The 18282-nt window shown below is 35.3% G+C and overlaps 2 protein-coding genes across 3 annotated transcripts in view; one reads left to right on the top strand and one right to left on the bottom strand.

Moving 5' to 3' along the window:
- Nucleotides 1–1614: 1614 nt before the first annotated feature.
- LOC117326960 (mucin-22-like) lies at nt 1615–17645 on the bottom strand. Its single transcript, XM_033883762.1, has 6 exons — nt 17372–17645; nt 8694–9092; nt 6172–6543; nt 4933–6042; nt 4439–4524; nt 1615–4149 (listed from the first exon to the last, which is right to left on the bottom strand). Exons 1-6 carry the CDS (start codon nt 17451–17453, stop codon nt 2680–2682), a joined length of 3519 nt encoding a protein of 1172 aa, XP_033739653.1. The 5' UTR covers nt 17454–17645; the 3' UTR covers nt 1615–2679.
- Nucleotides 16281–18282, top strand: part of LOC117326961 (WD repeat and coiled-coil-containing protein-like) — a 33117-nt gene continuing 31115 nt past the window's right edge. For both annotated transcript variants that reach the window (XM_033883764.1, XM_033883763.1), the window contains exon 1: nt 16281–16369. In XM_033883764.1, the coding sequence (XP_033739655.1) occupies nt 16336–16369 (34 nt within the window). In that variant the 5' untranslated portion in view covers nt 16281–16335. The remainder of the gene's footprint in view (nt 16370–18282) is intronic.

Here is an 18282-nt window from a genome sequence, read left to right as displayed (position 1 = left end):
TAGGTTCATCTACGAACAATACAAAGGAACGTAAATAAAAATGATTTGTAAATACAGCAATTTCGTTTAAATATTAATGAACTTTCAAAACAAATTCAGAAACCAATCTTCAATTAAATTTTATGGCATTATATTTGGCTTTCATTCCAATGATCTTTTTCAGTGTTGAAATATTTCCTATACATCCTTTGCATGTATGTTATATGGTGGTACATTTGTAGAATACATCAATTTTACAGCAACCTATGATAGTTTTCATTCCCAAAACAGTGCCAAATGGTAAAGTATAAATGAATTCCAAGAAGAAGTAGACTGTTAGTTAAAATATATGCAGTATTGAGAAGTTATGATATAGTATACAATTGTTGGTATAAGCTTAATATACTGCAAAAGTATGTTATAGAAAGAAGTTTTTTTTAAATGAATAGTAAATAAACAAACAAGAGAAAACTCTAAAGCCCTAATAATGTATTGTCACTTTAGGATAGATGATTTCAAGACGAACATGTTTTTCTTTATTTCTTTTGAAATATATTTACTTGTGGTGCATGAAAGTTTGCCAGACTCATTCTATACATCTTAAGAGGCTTAACATACTCCTATGACCCTGAATGAAAACATAACCCAGGGACCGCTCCCTAGATCACTTGTTGTCAATAATAAGCGATTCATGGGTCAGACCCTAGGGTTAATTTTCTCCTGTGTTAAAGAAACCTATCAAGCCATCACTAGTGATGTGGATGTCAGACCCGTCTGGGTTGATTTATTTATCTATCTATTTATTTATTTATTTATTGTTTTTTTTTCTGTTTCATTGGAACGAATCAAACCCCTGTGTACCTCCATTATTGTGTGTAAAATATGAGCCGTGTATTGATAACAGACAGGATGTTGATCAGATGAACTTTTTGCGTTACCATCGGCTCTGAGTTCTGTTGAACCTTCAACTGCATAAACTATATATTAAATTGACAATAATGTGAAAATCTGTTGATCTTCATACTAAATTTCAGATCATATTATATACACGTATTATAAGCAAATAATAAACTCAGTTTTGAAATTATGAACAAGCACTTAAAAATATTGGAAAACATGTTGAAAAAAAGCGATTGAAACCTGTATTTGATAGCTAACGAAATTGTCCGTTTCCTTTGTCAAGCAAAGAGTCAAATGACTGATGGAATTTTTGAAATATAAACGATGATGACGATGGCTAAGTGGCACCGTTACATGATAAGATACTGAACAACAAACTGGTATTACCTAAATACCTGAAGTCGTAATCGAGAATTCGATGCAGGAGATTATTTGTTTTTTATTCTGCAGATATTTCTCCAATGTGCACAGGTAAATAAACATTGCGTCTCATCTAATAACCTTTCTGACGCCGGACTCGTAACTGTGCTTGTTTAAACAATGAAGATTACATTATCATTGAAAACGGCTTCAATTTCACAAATAGCTATTCAAACAAAACAGGGGTGAAACTATATTGAATAACTTTTTATTAGTGTTTACACATGTAATCAGTCTGCATGCTTCCGGTGAATTAACTGTAAACAACATCTATTTCTGGTGATATGACTCTATGTTATATACAACAAGTACGGCGAATTTTCAATGTTTATTTTGTAAAAAAAAGTTCACAGACTACGAATAGAATTGAACTACATATATATATATACACGTTTCAGCTACACACAAATTCTTGTCATACCACAAACACGAAGCAATACCTGGCCAATCAGATGAGGATACTAGATCAGTATCCAATCAAAAAGAGGAGGAATTCGTATAAGAGCTACCGAGCCAATCAGATGTGGAAACCGAAAATATCAATATCCAATGAAAAGAGGAGGAATTTATGTGGAAACCAGAATATCAATATCCAATGACAAATAGGAGGAATTCGTATTAGGATTACCCAGTCAATGAGATAAGGAAAGCGGAATATCAATAACCAATTATGCAGGGGAGGAACTATTGATACGAATACCAGGCAAATCAGATGATTTAATACTAATATACTTGTATGTGCTGACACAGGAAATCACAGATACGCTTTAACTTTTCAAAACATTTCTATGTACAAAATTATGATACATAGCATAATATACCTACCTCATGATGACCATTCTCGATATTACAGTTATTGTTTTAACGTACGATCTTTGGAGACGCAGAGATTGTAATCATTGCATCTTAAATATGTCAAATTGAAACTACATGTAGAGTGAAACCTCGTTATCTTGAAGTCAATAGAGTCATTGAAATGTACTTCGCGATATTCGGATATTTGAGGTGACTTTACTTCGACATAGACAGGGTATTCGAGTTATCAATGTTCGAGATAACGAAGTTTGACTGTATATCTTGCGTATTTATATTTTTCTTTTCCATAAATTGATTATGACTAACTCGCTAAAGGAAATATTCAGTCAATATATAGACACAGGATATCTGCTATGATGTTTTCATTTTCACTTTTCAAAGTCATTATGATGTAGGTAAACAAATCATATCTAAATGGTAAATAAATAAATATTTCAGGAAAGACTGAATAGCTTCGATTGTCTACAATTGTTTGAAGAAATATGAATAAATATGAATATGTACAAACAAGGCATGTTTACAGATTGGCTTTAAAAGCCTAGTGATTCTACATGAACGATTCCTTTATAGGTTGATCACTGGCTTAGTATACCTCAAATGACCAACTTCCTTCGACGTAGAGGATATCCCCGTAAGTTCACCTGAGTCGCCCATTGATAGGGAGGTCCTTCTCTCCTTAATAGGTCTCCCAGTCTCCACATCAAAGGAGCCTCCGATCCCAGTGTGATTCAGAGAACCACGACGGGCAGCGCTCAAGTTATCGGCTCCTTTGATTCGAACCACAGAAGACCGACGTTCTGTTACATGGCCCATTACTTCGTTCATATCCTCATGAACTAATGATTTACGACGTTCACCAGAAGTATGGGATTGGCCACCAACACCTCCCTTCATAATTCTTGAGGACGTCAAAAAAGACAACATGTGTTGATCCACGCTGGATTTCCGCCTGCCCCTCCTTTGGAACTCAGGTATGGTAGATTTTATATCCTTATTGGCCCACCCATTCTGTCCTCTAGCTATCCCGTTGATGGCATTTCTCTCTCTACCCATCGAGTAAGCTTCGCGGCTATCGGTATTTCCAGAATCAACGTTATTGCCATCACCGCTGACTGACGGAAATTTGTGTTGATTTGCAAACGTATCTTTTGGCGCGTGATGGCTTGAAGACGACGTACCCTCTGGTATGCTGTGGCTTGCAGACGTACCCTTTGATGTGTAGGGGTTTGTAGACGTACCCTGTGGTGTGTGATCGTTTGAAGCGTTGTTTGTGAAGTTTTCATGAATTTGTTCATTCGAGGCGTTATCACATTTTGAGATTCGATTGCTAGAAGTGTTATTTGCAAGTTCAATAGAATGGTCATCCGAGGAGTTATTTACAGATCCATCTGAAGCGCCGTCTTTTGAAAAGTTATTTACATGTGTTTCTGCAGTAGGATCATGAAGATTATTTGCAAGTTGTCCCGAAGCATGACCTTCTGTGCAGTCTTTGTGAAGTTCGCCAGCAGTCCGATCATTCGAAGGGTTACTTGTATGTTCACCGGTAAGTTGAGCAGACTCAATGCCATTCTTTGCATCCATATTGCTATCCTTATTGGTGAAATCGACCAAAGAATGCTCTTCTTGTCTGTTCTCGAGTGTGGTTTCTGAATTTCTTTCTATATTTTCTCTATGCTTCTTCTTTTTCCTCCTCTTCTTACGCTTCTCCGTCGTATCTGATGCACCTTCAACGGTCGTACCAGACGGAGGCACCAGGGGCGGTAGTTTAGCAGGCACTGTGTTCGAATCCACAGGAACTTGTATTGGCACTGGTACCATATTGGGAAGAACTGCATCTTTAACAGTCGCATGTGGATTGAGAGGCGGGAGTTTACCGCCATGAACATCCGCCTCGATGAAACCTATTTTGTTCTGACCGAATGTGTTTTTATAGTTGGATTCTGGGCCGCACTTCTCCGGACCTTTCGAGGAACGTCTTGTGTTGTTATCATCAGAAGCAGGTAGGCCGTTTTTTTCGCCATCATTTGACTTAACCTTTAAGAAAACAATTGCTTTATTTCGTTGATATTTCGTAAAAATACATTGAATTATTGCTGTAGAATATTTCCGTACATCTAGATTATCTAGGCGGTGTTTTATTTTACTCTAACGCGATTCATATTCAGACGTTTAAAAATGCATAATGGATAGATAATGGTGATTTCATAGTGAAGTTATCGGTATATGGTCAATGGTATTTATTGTAGAGCGACAGTATGTTGATAATTTCATAGTATTCCTCATTGTCTATTTTTTAGATATGACGTAAATTATATATGCATACCTTTTGTTTCTTCTTCCATCGTACAATGATGATGAAACCCAATATAACCACGATCAGGATGGCGATGATAATATACCACCATGGAACTGAAAATAGATTTTCACTTGTAGTGAGTTTACACAAATGTTAGAGCAGATAAAACTAATGATATGATTGACAGATTCATCAATCGTATCAGGACGGAAAACCGTTGTCTTTTGAAAATTTTGTTTTTTGCTGAATATTGATTTTTGAATCGGAAACTAAATCACACACGGTCTATCATCCAATAAATGGATTCACTTTAAGAATACTATTTACAAAATTATCCCAAGCCTTCAATTTCACATAGCATTCAATTTATACTATCTACATGTAATTAAGTACTGTTTGACGGTAAATTCTGGTCCATTTAGTCTGGAAGGTGAAAGTAAAACAACAAACAAAATACAGTACACAGCTCTAGACCATCAACTTTACATTCACACGCTCAATTTTATTGTTACATTACTTACAAGATGCAGTTGCTGACTCGCTACCTCGTGGCGATGGTTGGGACGAGTCGGGTGCCATGGTGCTGCTTGTGAAGGTGATAATGTTTGGTGGGTTTGTGGTGTTCGTGGTATCGGTGGTGTCAGAAAGCGTGGTGGTGTTGGCGGAGGTGATTGGGGATATGGCTGTGGTCTGTGTTTCAGTATTACTATGATTGGTTGTGGGGCTGGTATTAGACACAGTGGTGGTGTTAGTGGTGGGAGTAGGTGTAGTTGTTGTAAGGGTGGTGGTCGGTACGTCAGTGGTAGTAGTAATGGTTGAAGTAGTTTCGTTGGTGGTGTTGAATTGGGTGGTGGAGGGGATGTCAGTGGTTACGGTCAGGGTTGTATTTGGTTCCTCAGTGCTTGTAGTAATGATGGTGGTAGTGTCACCTATTGTTGTGGTAGACACGTTGTTGGTTGAGGTTGAAGTGGTGTTGGCATCAGTGAGAGTGGTTATGGGTATGTCAGTGGTTGTTATTATGGTGGAGGTGATTTCGTCAGTGGTTGACGTAAGAGTGGAGGTAGGGTCAACTATTGGCGTAGGCAAGTCAGTTGTAGAGCTAAGGGTGGTATCAGTTTGAGTGGTTGTTGGCACGTCAGTTGTCGTGATAGTTGGTACGTCAGTGGTTGTGGTCACAGTGATAGTTGGTACGTCAGTGGTTGTGGTAGTTGGTGCGTCAGTTGTCGTGGTAGTTGGTACGTCAGTTGTCGTGGTAGTTGGTACGTCAGTTGTTGTGGTAGTTGTTGCGTCAGTGCTTGTGGTCACAGTTGTAGTTGGTGCGTCAGTGGTTGTGGTCACAGTGGTAGTTGGTACGTCAGTGGTTGTGGTCAGGGTGGTTGTTGGCACGTCAGTTGTCGTGGTAAGTGTGGTCGAAGTGTCGGTGGTTGTGGTAGCCACATCAGTGGTAGTGGTAAGTGTGGTCGAGGTGTCGACTGGTGTTGTGGTAGATATGTCGGTTGTTGTGGTAGGTACATCTGTGGTAGTGGTAAGGGTGGTGGTAACACAAGAAGATCCACTTGTCGAGTTGGCAACACAGTCATATTCTGGGGCAACTGTTGGACACGATATCTTCAGCGATCCACAGGTGTCCGCTTTAAAGAAAGAGATATTTCTTTGTATTTAAGCATTTGTCTTTATCATAGTCACTTTGGATAACGAACTTTTTTGGAAGATATTTAAACTAAGAAGTAAAAATACTGGCATATTGTCTAAATACTTACATGTAAACCCGATCCAAAAGTAACCATTCGTTTGTCCAAGGTCGTTGGAGAATGTCATCTCCAAATAGTTGGACTGACTGGTGAATATATCTTGAATAACGAAGATATTATTATTGGAACAGTCCAATGTTATTATCGATGAGTTGTCCTTTATTGCAATGCTTTGTCGACATACTCCCGTGGAGTCACTCTGCAGACGAATATCCAATGCTGAAACGGTTATCTGGGAGCCACACGCAGTTTCTATAGAGCACGTGCTAGAGGTCACGGAGGAGTCAATTGGGTTAGGGAAGTTTGGACTCCATAAGTACAAGTAGGATGGGTCGTTTGTTCCTTGAAGAGAGGCAGAGTCGGTTCTACCAATAGATGAAACTGGGGGGAAATAAGTCAATGAGTGTCAATCAAGCATGATACAATAAAGAATATCAATACGATAACAAAACAATAGCCGTAATTCAAACTAATAATTAGTTACACAATGGCAAAATATATATAAAAAACATTAAACATCTATTGTATATATATTTGCACGGAGTCCCTTGACAGTATGGGGAATAAGACCCGGTGTTTCTGAAGAGAAAGCGTCTTCGTATGGCTCTTTTTGGAAAACTTCACCTCAAAGACCACTGGGATGCTTTTCCTAACATTACAATAAACTAATTACATGTCATTGTAACTCGCTTCTTTCTATTTAGTCACAAATTTTCAAGTTTATATTTATAATCATAAAAAGTATTATTATAGCAAGTATACTTATATTATTCATATTTTTTCTGTATGATGCAAGTTTACTTGTTTTAATTAAAACAAATCCTTGCTTCCAGGGAATAAATTAATCTCGTTTTGAATATACATATTGTACATTGTAACTCTAATAAATTATTCATTTTTCAATATCATACAATAACCAAGGTGCCTCTCAACTTAAAGAGAGAAAAAACTTCAAAACAATAAAAACGAACAAAACAAAAACCGCTTCAAAACAAGAAAATGAAAACCTCCGTGCAAATCAGATTAGAGGATGTTCGTATGAATATCATGTTTGTTTTGTCACTTTGGAAACAACAGTATAAAATGCATATCACTATTTAAAAGCAGTATTAATGATACTATTAACAAGCTATTCTTCAGTCTTGTGTTTAAATCAGACTCTTGCTCTACAGGTACGGCGTAAGAATTTAACCTGTTGCTCCCATTGCATGATCGTTAAAGGCGACTTAATTTAATATCTATCTTTTCTCTCTACTTTTTGAACAGCTGTCTTCTTCCTAATGTCTCCCTTGACGCTGTCTCACTTTGAATGCTTTGGGTTTTGTCGCTCGAGATACATTGTACCAGAGTCTATAAAAAAAGGCTGCTACTTCTGCCTAGTGCTTTTGAGAAATGGGATGTCTGGTTCGGTCAGTATAATGTGACAGTTGGAGTGTTCTGGTGGGTGTCTTTGGCAGTATGTTTCAGTAAGATAGCACTATAAGTCGGCGTTAGTTCCGTGCAATCACAAGGAGACAAACACAAACATGCCTCTGGCCTCTCAAAGCACACACATTCACCTCATACATATATCGCATACAGGGGAGGTTGTCCTTAGCTGTTGAGAGGACATTTGGACACTGAACAATTCGAAACCAAACCAAAACAATTAGATCGGACTCTAGGTGATAATCGAGGAACCAAAACAAACAACAAAAACAAAACAAAAAATGGATCGTTCCCCTTATTTTCATAGTAGCAAGTTGAGTCTGGTTCGCTCATTGACAGGTTCATATGACTATGCGAGTGTCCAATGCTGATGTTTTTCAATAGATAATAATTAGCTAAGCAAGAATAGAAGCAGTCTAAAATTCCAGCCCGGATGATCATCTCCATCGAATGATTATCATAAATACACAAACGTTGCTGATACTGGTAAGCGAATGCATCAATTAGATAGCTGTTAAACAACTATGTTTGGTGTCCTGTTTGAAATTTGCTAGTTCACAATAACAACCATGCTAAATGCGTGAAGTGAAATTATTTTCGACGACAAGAGCTTGTGTTGATTGGTAACATAAGTCAATGCAATGGTTTTTTGTTAGTATCTATGAGCATCAAACAACAATTATGTTCAATTCAATGGCGGTCTCTCCTGTGTGCTACTTTAGCTAGCTAAATGTCTCTGGTTATTTTTTGATTCTGGCGCCAATGAGAAGTTTCTCGCCGTGTTATCCTCTAACATTGTTGGGGTACCCTATGTGCGAGATACATGCCTGAGGTTAGTTCATGCGTTTTTCGACAGTATATTTCAGTGAGGTAGCACTATAAAGTCAGCACCAGTTTCACGCAATCACAAGAATACAAGCAAATACAGCAGCCTACCAAAAACAAAGCTTTGTTGAGCAAATGTCCATAATGCAAATTGGTTAGCTCTTAAAATACTCGGTCATAATAACTGCACAGAGTAATTTTATGTCAGTACAAGTCAAACGAAATAAAATATTTCTTGTACAAAAATTACCTACGAGTGACATTCAATTATAACTTACCTGGAATGCAGTAGTAATACATATACAGATAGTTGCTGGTTTCCAAGTACCCGGATGGACACGAATCGGGCGTTTCCATGGTATCCACGCGAATCTTGTCACATTCACTCTTTCCCGTACAATTTATTTGGTATTTGTAATTTGCATCAAATCCCCCTGTAACCGAATAATCGAAAGTGCAATCAGAGTCCGCAGGCGTGCAACACATAGCTTCCTCCTCAACAGTCGATGTGAATCGTTCACAGCCTGTTACGTTTATCTTGGCTCCTCCGAAGACGTCTCGGACTACAATCCGACCATCTGATGGACACTGTGCGTCCATGTAAACATTTCCATCTTGGATACCGTAGCAGCCATATTTATACTCTTCAGATTCTGGTATAGTAGAGTACACGATCCCTTTAAGACAAAAATGGAAATAGCAAAATGAATATTGCAATTCATGACAAAACGAGCCTTGTTATTTAAACTCTTTTTCCTAAATGGATGTTTCAAGTAGCGTTGATGTCCACCATGATGAACAAATCACAATTGCAAGTAATTTTCTGCTTAAAACACAAATGCATATTTTTTTTTTAAATATGAAAAAGAAGATTTATATAGATTCTAGAATTTTTTGCAGTAATCAAGTAAAAGTGAGAACCAAAAAAAAGATCATATGAAGAAAAACTAAATTTAAATGAAAAAAACAACATCGCCATACCAAAGCAGAGAATAGCCGTAAGAAAGGTGAAGATAATATGCCGAGAGTCCATCGTGACACCATCGTAACAATGTTTCCAAATAACTGCCGGCCCGTATGTTATAAGTAAAACGTTATGTCAATACATAGCCAATCGAAATTTGAAAATTGAGAAGTCAATCAACAAAGGAATTTGACGAACTCGCATTTTACGCCATTCCAGACAAATCAACCGACGTGATGTTAGCGTTTGTTTACATTCCCAGTTGGAATACTTAGATGTCGGGGATGAGAATTTCACCATAAATCGGTTACATTAATTACAATTCCATTGTAGTTACGATATATTTACATACTGTATTTTTGTGATGACAATTGGTCACGTGACTTACACAGCCTAGTGGAGACTGGTTCGGGAAACGCCTTAGATTCCCCTTACAGTATTTCTGATAGATGCATTTATTGTTAATTATTAGTATGTATAATTGATGAAATACTAGTTGTTCATCTACACCATTGCTAGGATTGTTGTTTGAAACAATCTTGATTTATTTAACAATAAGACTACGTACTTCCCACATGCTAATAATACGTAATGTTTAAGTATGAAAAAAAAAAAGATTGACACTAATTGATAATTAATCGATTTCTAGGACAAAGCCATGCGAAAATAAGTACAATGATTTATCTCCCGTTTCATCTGAACACGATTTCTTCGCCAACTCCGAGGATATGAAGCTGTTAATATTTTGACCTTGTTTTAAACTATTTTGAGACCGAGTTGTATCCAAACAAGAATGGTACCCACGGTAAAGAAATAGATCTAGATAACAACAAAAAATGACAAAAATGATAGCAACGTCTTCAAAATGGCTGCTTATAAAAGACCGAAAGTTACATACAATCATAAAAATATAGCGGCAGAGTACGAAAGAATTTCTCCGGAATGAAAATGATTAGTTATTTATTCTAGATGAAAAGATGGTCTCACGCTCCATGTAATTTTTGGTATTAATTGTACATAGAAAAAGAACAATGACAATGACAATTATTTATTCTCATAAACAGTACAGTGCACATACATGCTTGTTTTCAATCAGTAAAATGTATTCTTTGTCGAAATGTTGTTAGAAATGAAGCCGGAAACCATGGCTGACGAAGTTGGATGCAGCTACTTACTATCATATTATAGATAGTATAAACGGTGTGAAATTTAGGTTCTCAGATATTGCTAACCATATATACGGATCCAGGATTTTGGGATAACGAGCGGCGTACACTTCATTTCTGGAATGAACTTTTTTTTGTGTAGGGTGTTCTGATGAAATTCTTAGTTTCAATTCTTGCAAAAAAAAAAAAAATAGCCATTTAGCAAAATTTAGCCATTTGCTAACCATATATATACGGATCCAGGATTTTGGGATAACGGGCGGGGTGTACATTTCATTTCTGGAATGAACTTTTGATGGGCGGTCCGCCCCCCCCCCCCCCCCCCCCCCCCCCCCTCTCTCTCTCTCTCTCTCTCTCTCTCTTTCTGGATCGGCGACATACGAGGGGTTTTATCATCCAAATTGCTGTCAGGTGCAGGTTAGTCCGAGTTTCCCCGACATGATGTCAAGGCCAGAGAAAACTCGGGCTTGGCGCTGATGAATATGCAATTATGAAAATAAATCAATCACTCTTCAGAGTCTGAAGAGTTCAGACTACACAGTATTAAAATCATATGCGCCAAATTTTCGTCATGCATTACCTTGAGTTGGGGACACATGTGTGTTCAAGCAAGTACATGTAACATGGTCGGCTTGTTTTTACTTTTTTCAGTGCATCTATCAAGATCTCTTTACATTTTTCAATACACTGATGTGGGGCCAAGCTCATATAACAGAAATAAATTACATTTAAATGTGTGATTGTGGCTATAAGGAAGACTATGAAGACTGCCTGGGAAAACAAACCAAAATACATGGAATACTTTGAGTAGACTATGTCCAGGTGCAAGCATGCCACTAACAGGCTGGTTAAAATTTCCCGCACTACTCAATGTTGGAACTCTTCAAGCCAGAAGATAAGAAACTTCGGAGATACCTCGAGTCGTGTTTTGGAGCGAAAATGACAGAGCGAGTGGATTGTGAATCCTTCACTGTAACTTTGGAAATTAAATTAATCTAGAATGGATCTAGGAAAACTAAACGGAAGAGGGACAGAATATCAATGTTCTTCACGAAGGTAGGTCGACATTGCTTGATATTAATACACACAGTAGATTTCCATAACCGGTTACAATACACATTCGACTAACTCGATCGCTGCATGTTTGTGGTTGGGTCATATTCTGTAAACAGGTGGCCTAACTGTACATAAACTAACTGACAGTTGGATCTACAGCATCGATATTTGGGTTATACTTTTTCTTTAATTGATGAGTAATTCTTCATTAAATCATTTGTTTACGTTACAATGCTTTGTATTGACGAAGGACAATTCATACCAATTTCCATTGCATTTATTTCTGATAGAGGTTATATAGGGCTATCTGGTTGTCCGTTAGAAGATGTAAAGAAACTATTGGCAAATTCATATCAGTGTTATTTGCTGGCCTTTATGGATCATTGTCTCAGTAAGATCGATATACCAATTTATACCTGCCCTACCTGTTCATAAATCTGCATGCAGGCAGGTGGTCTTTATGGACAGGTCTATAACTTTGAAAGATGGAAAACCTCAACGACTGCAAATTTGTTTTGTGTATCATTAATCATAAAAAAGTGGGACACTCATGTCAGCTAATTAAGGTCACCGAGTATAAATATAAATATGTTTTTGTTTAAATGGTTACAGTACAGAAATGGACCATGATTGTCAGGGATTTTTCTCACTGATTAAGGGATAGGGCCTTTTTGTCTCATTTTGGGAAGAAAATTGGTAAATTGGGAAAGATTTTTTCAGGAGTAAACTGAAAATTTTGGGAATTTGGCTTAAAAATGACATTATTTTAATTGGGAATGGGGCCCTTTAACAGCCTCAAAAAGTCCCCAGAAAAAAGTCATGATTGTATATATATCAACATTTTATGGCTGGATGTGTGAGCATGCAGTGCAAATAAACACTTCTTATCGTGTAATAAAGTGTAATTCTGTGTGTTAGTGTAGTGTAAATTTCTGATATTAACAAAGTCATGTTATTATAAAATACAGTGTTATATATATATATATATTATATAATAAGAGGTCTTTGTTTATATATACCAGAAATGAGAACCTTTTGTACATGTACAACATGTATACATATGCATCTATTTACAGCTAGATAGTCATATCATGTATTTTGTATTAGGGCCACAAATTCCTTTGGCTTTTATCCACTGATCAAATCAAAAAGTTTGAAAAGTAAATTCAGATAATCAATTTGATACTACTTAGATTCAGTGATCTCGGAAAAAGTTTGATTGAAGGTAAATTTTTCACCCACAAACTGGTGTTTGTGTCCTCATTTTAAGTGATTTTCCCAAGATTGTCCTATACAAATTTCTGAAAATCTCTCAAATATACTCCCAAACCTGAAGATACTTGTGGACTAATTATTTGGCTTTTGTCAAATTTGTTCCACAAATTTAACATTGATCATGAATATTCATGATTAATAATTAGACAGTGTGTATACATTTCTGTAAACAAATCACTGATGTTATCTCAGCATTGCATAGAATTATGTAGCACTCATTAATCAAGTTAATGTTGTTTGTCCGTACTAATCAAGGATATATATAGCTAGGGGAGGGGGAGACACAACGTGGTCCCAAAAGGTAATGAATCGTAGAAATCCAGACTGACTGGTAAACAACACTCTCTATTAAAAAGCAGACCATCGAAAGAACCTCCATGTTAAGCTTGCTATTAAATACATAATCTAGGATATGTATCTGTATCGGTACATTGTGAAGACATATCCACCATGAATTTCTAAAAATTGAAAAAAAAAAGAAAGAAAGAAGAAAACAAAATTATAAAAGTGTTTTACTATGCCAAATTTAATGTTCATTATGTATTCAAGTTGTAACATAAAAGCCTATATTTACCTAAGTCCTTGAAGTGTATGAAAAGGATCACTCCAAAAGGAAATCCTGTTTTAAAAAATAAAGACAGGACTGACAAGTTTGAGCTTAAGCTTGCACCTGTATTATAAATAATTTATATTTATATTGTGGTTAAGATGATTTATTATTATTTCTCCTTTGTACAGTTTCAAGGATGAATCATCTGTTAAAATGAAGTAAGTGTTTGTGTATTGGGTAAAACATGCGTTTATTGGATACAGATTTACAGCTTCTGATGTCACTTTGCCAGGCAATAAAACATGTATAATAAAACTCATAGCTAGACATGTTCTCTATACAGGGAAATATTACCTTGATCAATTCCTAGTGAATTAAGCCATAAATATTATAATTATCCTAAGTATAGAACTTAATTTTCATAAATTATTTTAATTTCTAATTATTAATGTTGATTATCAAGCAGTAATGATTACAAGCAATCGGATGATTCTTCAGCAGATCTTAAATTTCTCTCTGCTTGTTTCTTTAAGTGTTAAGGAATACCTTCACTTATACCTGACTTATATAAGATTGTGGTGTTGAATTAGCTCTATCAACAACTCATTGTAAAGCCCTTCGTAACATTTTGCGTAATATATTAAGTGTAAACTTGATCGACTTACATTAACATATTTGCTCTATAATGCATTTCATAATTACTCTGAATTGAATATGTTAATCATATTTCACTAATTGATTTGATAATAAGTTAATTGGTACTTTTCAATTCTTAGCGATTCATTAAAAATTGAATTACGTCGTACTAAACGACAAATGACGGATTGCATGTATATAAATATAATTTGACAATTGCTTTTGGAATCATGTAGAGAATCAAAAAATTTATGAATTAATTAGAATATTACGATATAGGTATTATATTTCACAGGGGTTATATTTTCACTATATTTGCGTTTCTACTAAAATCCACAAGTTCTAAACACCAGCAAAATATCTAGCACAACACTTATGTTATGGAGATGTGTCGTTGTGAAAATATAACTCAAGGACACAATGGATCACAAAAGCACAGACCGACCTGTTTCTCAGCTTCCTATTCCTAAGAAACACAAACTGACACAGGTAGCTATATATATGGAGCTTCGAACCACAAACCTCGGATTATAACCTCATATTGTGTTGTCAGTGTTCTAACCGACTGAGCTATCCCTCGTAAATAACTAAAAATTTCAGAGACATGTATTTATAGTGAGTAATTAAAAAGTGTTCAATTTATAAAAGTTTGTGATCTCCATCAATAACAAAGATCCACATAAAAAGACCCTTCTTTCCCTCATGAATGTTATGCAAAATAACATTGCCCGATACTTACATACTGTTTTAATGGATTTTGATACTGTTTTAATGGATTTTGATGCTGTTTTAAGTGACTTTGATACTGTTTCAATGGATTTGAGTTCAAGGCTAACAATAGCTAGATTTCTTACAGATTGTACAGGCCCATTAGGTCTCTTGTTTGTTTTCAATTCCAGGTTTAGATTTTGTAATATTGTAACCCTGATGTACCGGAGCTATGCAATGGCTCACAAAAGACTGATCTTTATAACTAGCTAGAGACAACATAAAATTGTGATTTTTTTTTTTTTTTTACACTTTTAAGGTAATAAGTTGACATTTTTGACAGATATACAAAAAAATTGTACTTGTAACGTTATAGATATACAACATCAACTGTTGTCACCTGCCCTAGGTGACAAATGCGGTTGCCTGATAAGGCATTCTCACCTTTGAATTCTTTCAGTTTCTTAAACTGTTTCATTCAGGTGTTATTCATGTGACTTTAGTGTTTTTATAAAAAAAAGAAAGCTTAATGTACAATATCATATCAAAGCACAGTCAGACATTGAAATGCAGAAAAACGTGATTTTGGTATGCAAGGTATTTGTTGGCAATTTTTTGGAATATTTTTACTTGTTTATTTTTGTGTCATATACCGTAAATACTAATATAACTTCCCTCCTAGAAATAATTCTCCTTTCCCTCCTGAAATTGTTTGTCATCTTTGTTTCTTTATTTCTTAGAATTTATTGTTACCAACAACAATATTTTTTAGCTGACCGTGGCAGAGCTTTAAGGGAGCTATATATTTTTTTTTGCTATACCATCAGTGTCCATATACAGCTAAGTATAAGTTTATTTTAAACAGTGTGGTGCCAATATTAATACAACTTAGGTATTTCACATGTGTGTTCCTTGTCACAAGACTTTTCTATTGGTACTTTTGTGACATATGTGGGCCTGCTGACCTTGACATTGACCTTTGACCTACTTTAAAAAAAAAATAATCCGAATTTCAAACCACTACATGGGCAAGATATGGTGTCTTCTGACAACTCTTGTTATGAATAAATGAGAAAAATTATTTTGTTTGATTAGAAAAAAGGTTTGATTATCCATGAACTTGTGATAATAATTTTGATGATTATTTGTGACTTGCAGGGTTTAAAGTTACATTTTATTTAATTTATTCTTCTGTGCTATACAATCCATGCTTTTAAGTAAACAATTATGTGCAACATTTTCTCTGGTATAATCAATTTTCACAAATTTTTTTCTCCTACATTTTTTTTTTACCTATGGAATTTCGCCATGTTGACAGCATGTGACTGGTTTTCTCAGCTTGTTTTTAAAAAAGACCTATAAATCTCTCTTTTGTAACCTAAGTACTTTTAGATGCATATGAAGCTACTTGGTACATTAAGATATATATAACGAATGGTCATGTGAGGTTTCTGTTAATACTGAGTGCTTGTGTGTATAAACGTCAGGTAAAATTTACACCTGAGTTTGACACAGCGGAGAAACAGGTTGCTACATTGTCACGCTGGACAGCATGGTGGACGGAAATGGCAGCTTTCGCTGACCTAATCTTCTGTGGAGGTATTTCAGGAATGTCATTAAGTATGGAATTATGTGTAATGTTTGTACTGAGGGAGTTTATCTTAGTGTAGATGTCTATCTAGGGATGAAAGGTGATCCCTCTGTCACTAATGCTCGACACTGCCTGATCTCTCTATATATAACGCTGCTTTAACTTACATATAATAATGCTGTAACTTTTAACAGCGGCATTTTACTATTTGGGAATCAGACCTGAGACAGTGGAATTTAAAGAAAAAATATCTCATGATTAATTGTATTTAAATCACAAATTTTACTTAATATCAATTAAAAAAAATCTGTCTAAACGCTTTCTTAATTTTTGACACAGAGCAATTATTTCAGAATTTTAGGACAATTTAATCTTTCAGGTAGAAACATACGGTACTTCATTTGTGTTAAAAGGAAAAAAACCAAGCAAATTTACAGGGGTTGGGTTAACATTGTGACCACGTGCACACACCGTTTTAAACTCAAAGGATTTTAAAATATTTCACACAAAAGAAATGTAACTGGTGCATTTGCACAGACACACATTTAGAATACCTCTTTATATATCAACTGATTTATAGCTACAAATTCTTATATAATGAGTGTCATTTGCCACACAGAATTTCTCGCATGATGTAGCGTTCGTTTCAAGTAGAGTTGTATATTTCACTTGAATTTTAATCACTTCTGAATCATTGGACTCGTATAAACAATCTCTAAGGCGACTGATGTAAATTATAATGTACATAAAAAAAAAACATTGACTCATATCAGTGATGATGTTGTCAAAATTTATAATGGTGTTAAGGGTGTATGCTATATTTCTAGTCATTATACATTTCCTTTAAGAAAGAGTTCGCAAGAGCCAATCTGATAGGCAATTTCTTAACATTCAGTAGGAAAAGTACACAAAATAGCTTCTAGCTATCCTGCTATGTCCGTTACAACATTATGACTTTTTGTTAAGTAGAAAAATAGATTTTATAATGTATCCTTAAGTGTGAAACTTACTTTTTGTCTCATGATTCTTTGAATTCTCCGCGGCAGTTATGGAAGACACAATTAGAAAAATCATCAGTCCAGATTTGAACATCGTTAGAAACACCACAGAATAAATAATCCAGTAGTGTTTTCTTCAAAAACGTTTTCCGATAATATTGAATTTTCAGTTCCATTCATATTTTACGAGTTATAGAATAAAGGTTAAGTCTTCGTTAGGTCACCATATCACAGAAAACTGTTGTGATTTTGCTCAGTGTAGATATTATTAGGGTTTATGTGGGAAGTACAGATGCATGAATTAAACTTGTAGATAGTTTCAAGTTCTGTCTTGCTTAATGAATATTGTCAATTTTATGATGGTCAAGATCTTGGATGTTTACAACGAAATGACGAAAATCCCATTAAGGTTCCAAGATTTGTTCTTCAGATAACAGGTACCGGTCACTCACACCCATTCCATAGAGATATATATTGATCGAATCGTGATAACTTGACAACTTTAAATCATTTAATTTAATAAGATATTTTGAAGAGAAATGAAAAAAATAAAATTTGTTTGTATATTGTAAAAGTTGTGATAATTACTGAGTATATTTAAATTTGTTATGTTTTGAAGTTGTCTCTTTCCCGCCGGTAGTAGTCATTTTTCGGCATTGAGAACTACATTACTATGCTAGCTATCTTTGAAGATAAATATCATACAGTTTACTATGTTTTCATGCAATTTTCTGTTATTCATATCGCTATGTATGCTATAGAAATGCACTTAAATGCTTGGATATACATTCTGTGTAATTTTTACATAGTTTCTAATTTTATTAAACAAATATGTTCATTACTGACAAAATGTTTTCCTAAGAATAAGATTAAATAGCCATTTTGACGTTTAACTGTTGTAGACTAGAAGTCCCTGTGCACGT

This window comes from Pecten maximus, chromosome 5, assembly GCF_902652985.1.
Source record: "Pecten maximus chromosome 5, xPecMax1.1, whole genome shotgun sequence".
Taxonomy (NCBI): domain Eukaryota; kingdom Metazoa; phylum Mollusca; class Bivalvia; order Pectinida; family Pectinidae; genus Pecten; species Pecten maximus.
The sequence above is the reverse complement of the archived record's forward strand: the minus strand, read 5'-3'. Positions and strand labels throughout refer to the sequence as shown.

What these genes read in the sequence shown, in the direction of transcription:
- LOC117326960 (XM_033883762.1), bottom strand. Translation starts at nt 17,453, where the DNA reads ATGTTCAAATCTGGACTGATGATTTTTCTAATTGTGTCTTCCATAACT. An exon ending in AAAGAATCATGAGACAAAAA is followed by an intron (nt 9,093 to 17,371) that starts GTAAGTTTCACA and finishes TTTGTCTTAAAG; the next exon opens with GGATCGTGTACTCTACTATA. An exon ending in CGAGTCAGCAACTGCATCTT is followed by an intron (nt 4,525 to 4,932) that starts GTAAGTAATGTA and finishes ATCTATTTTCAG; the next exon opens with TTCCATGGTGGTATATTATC.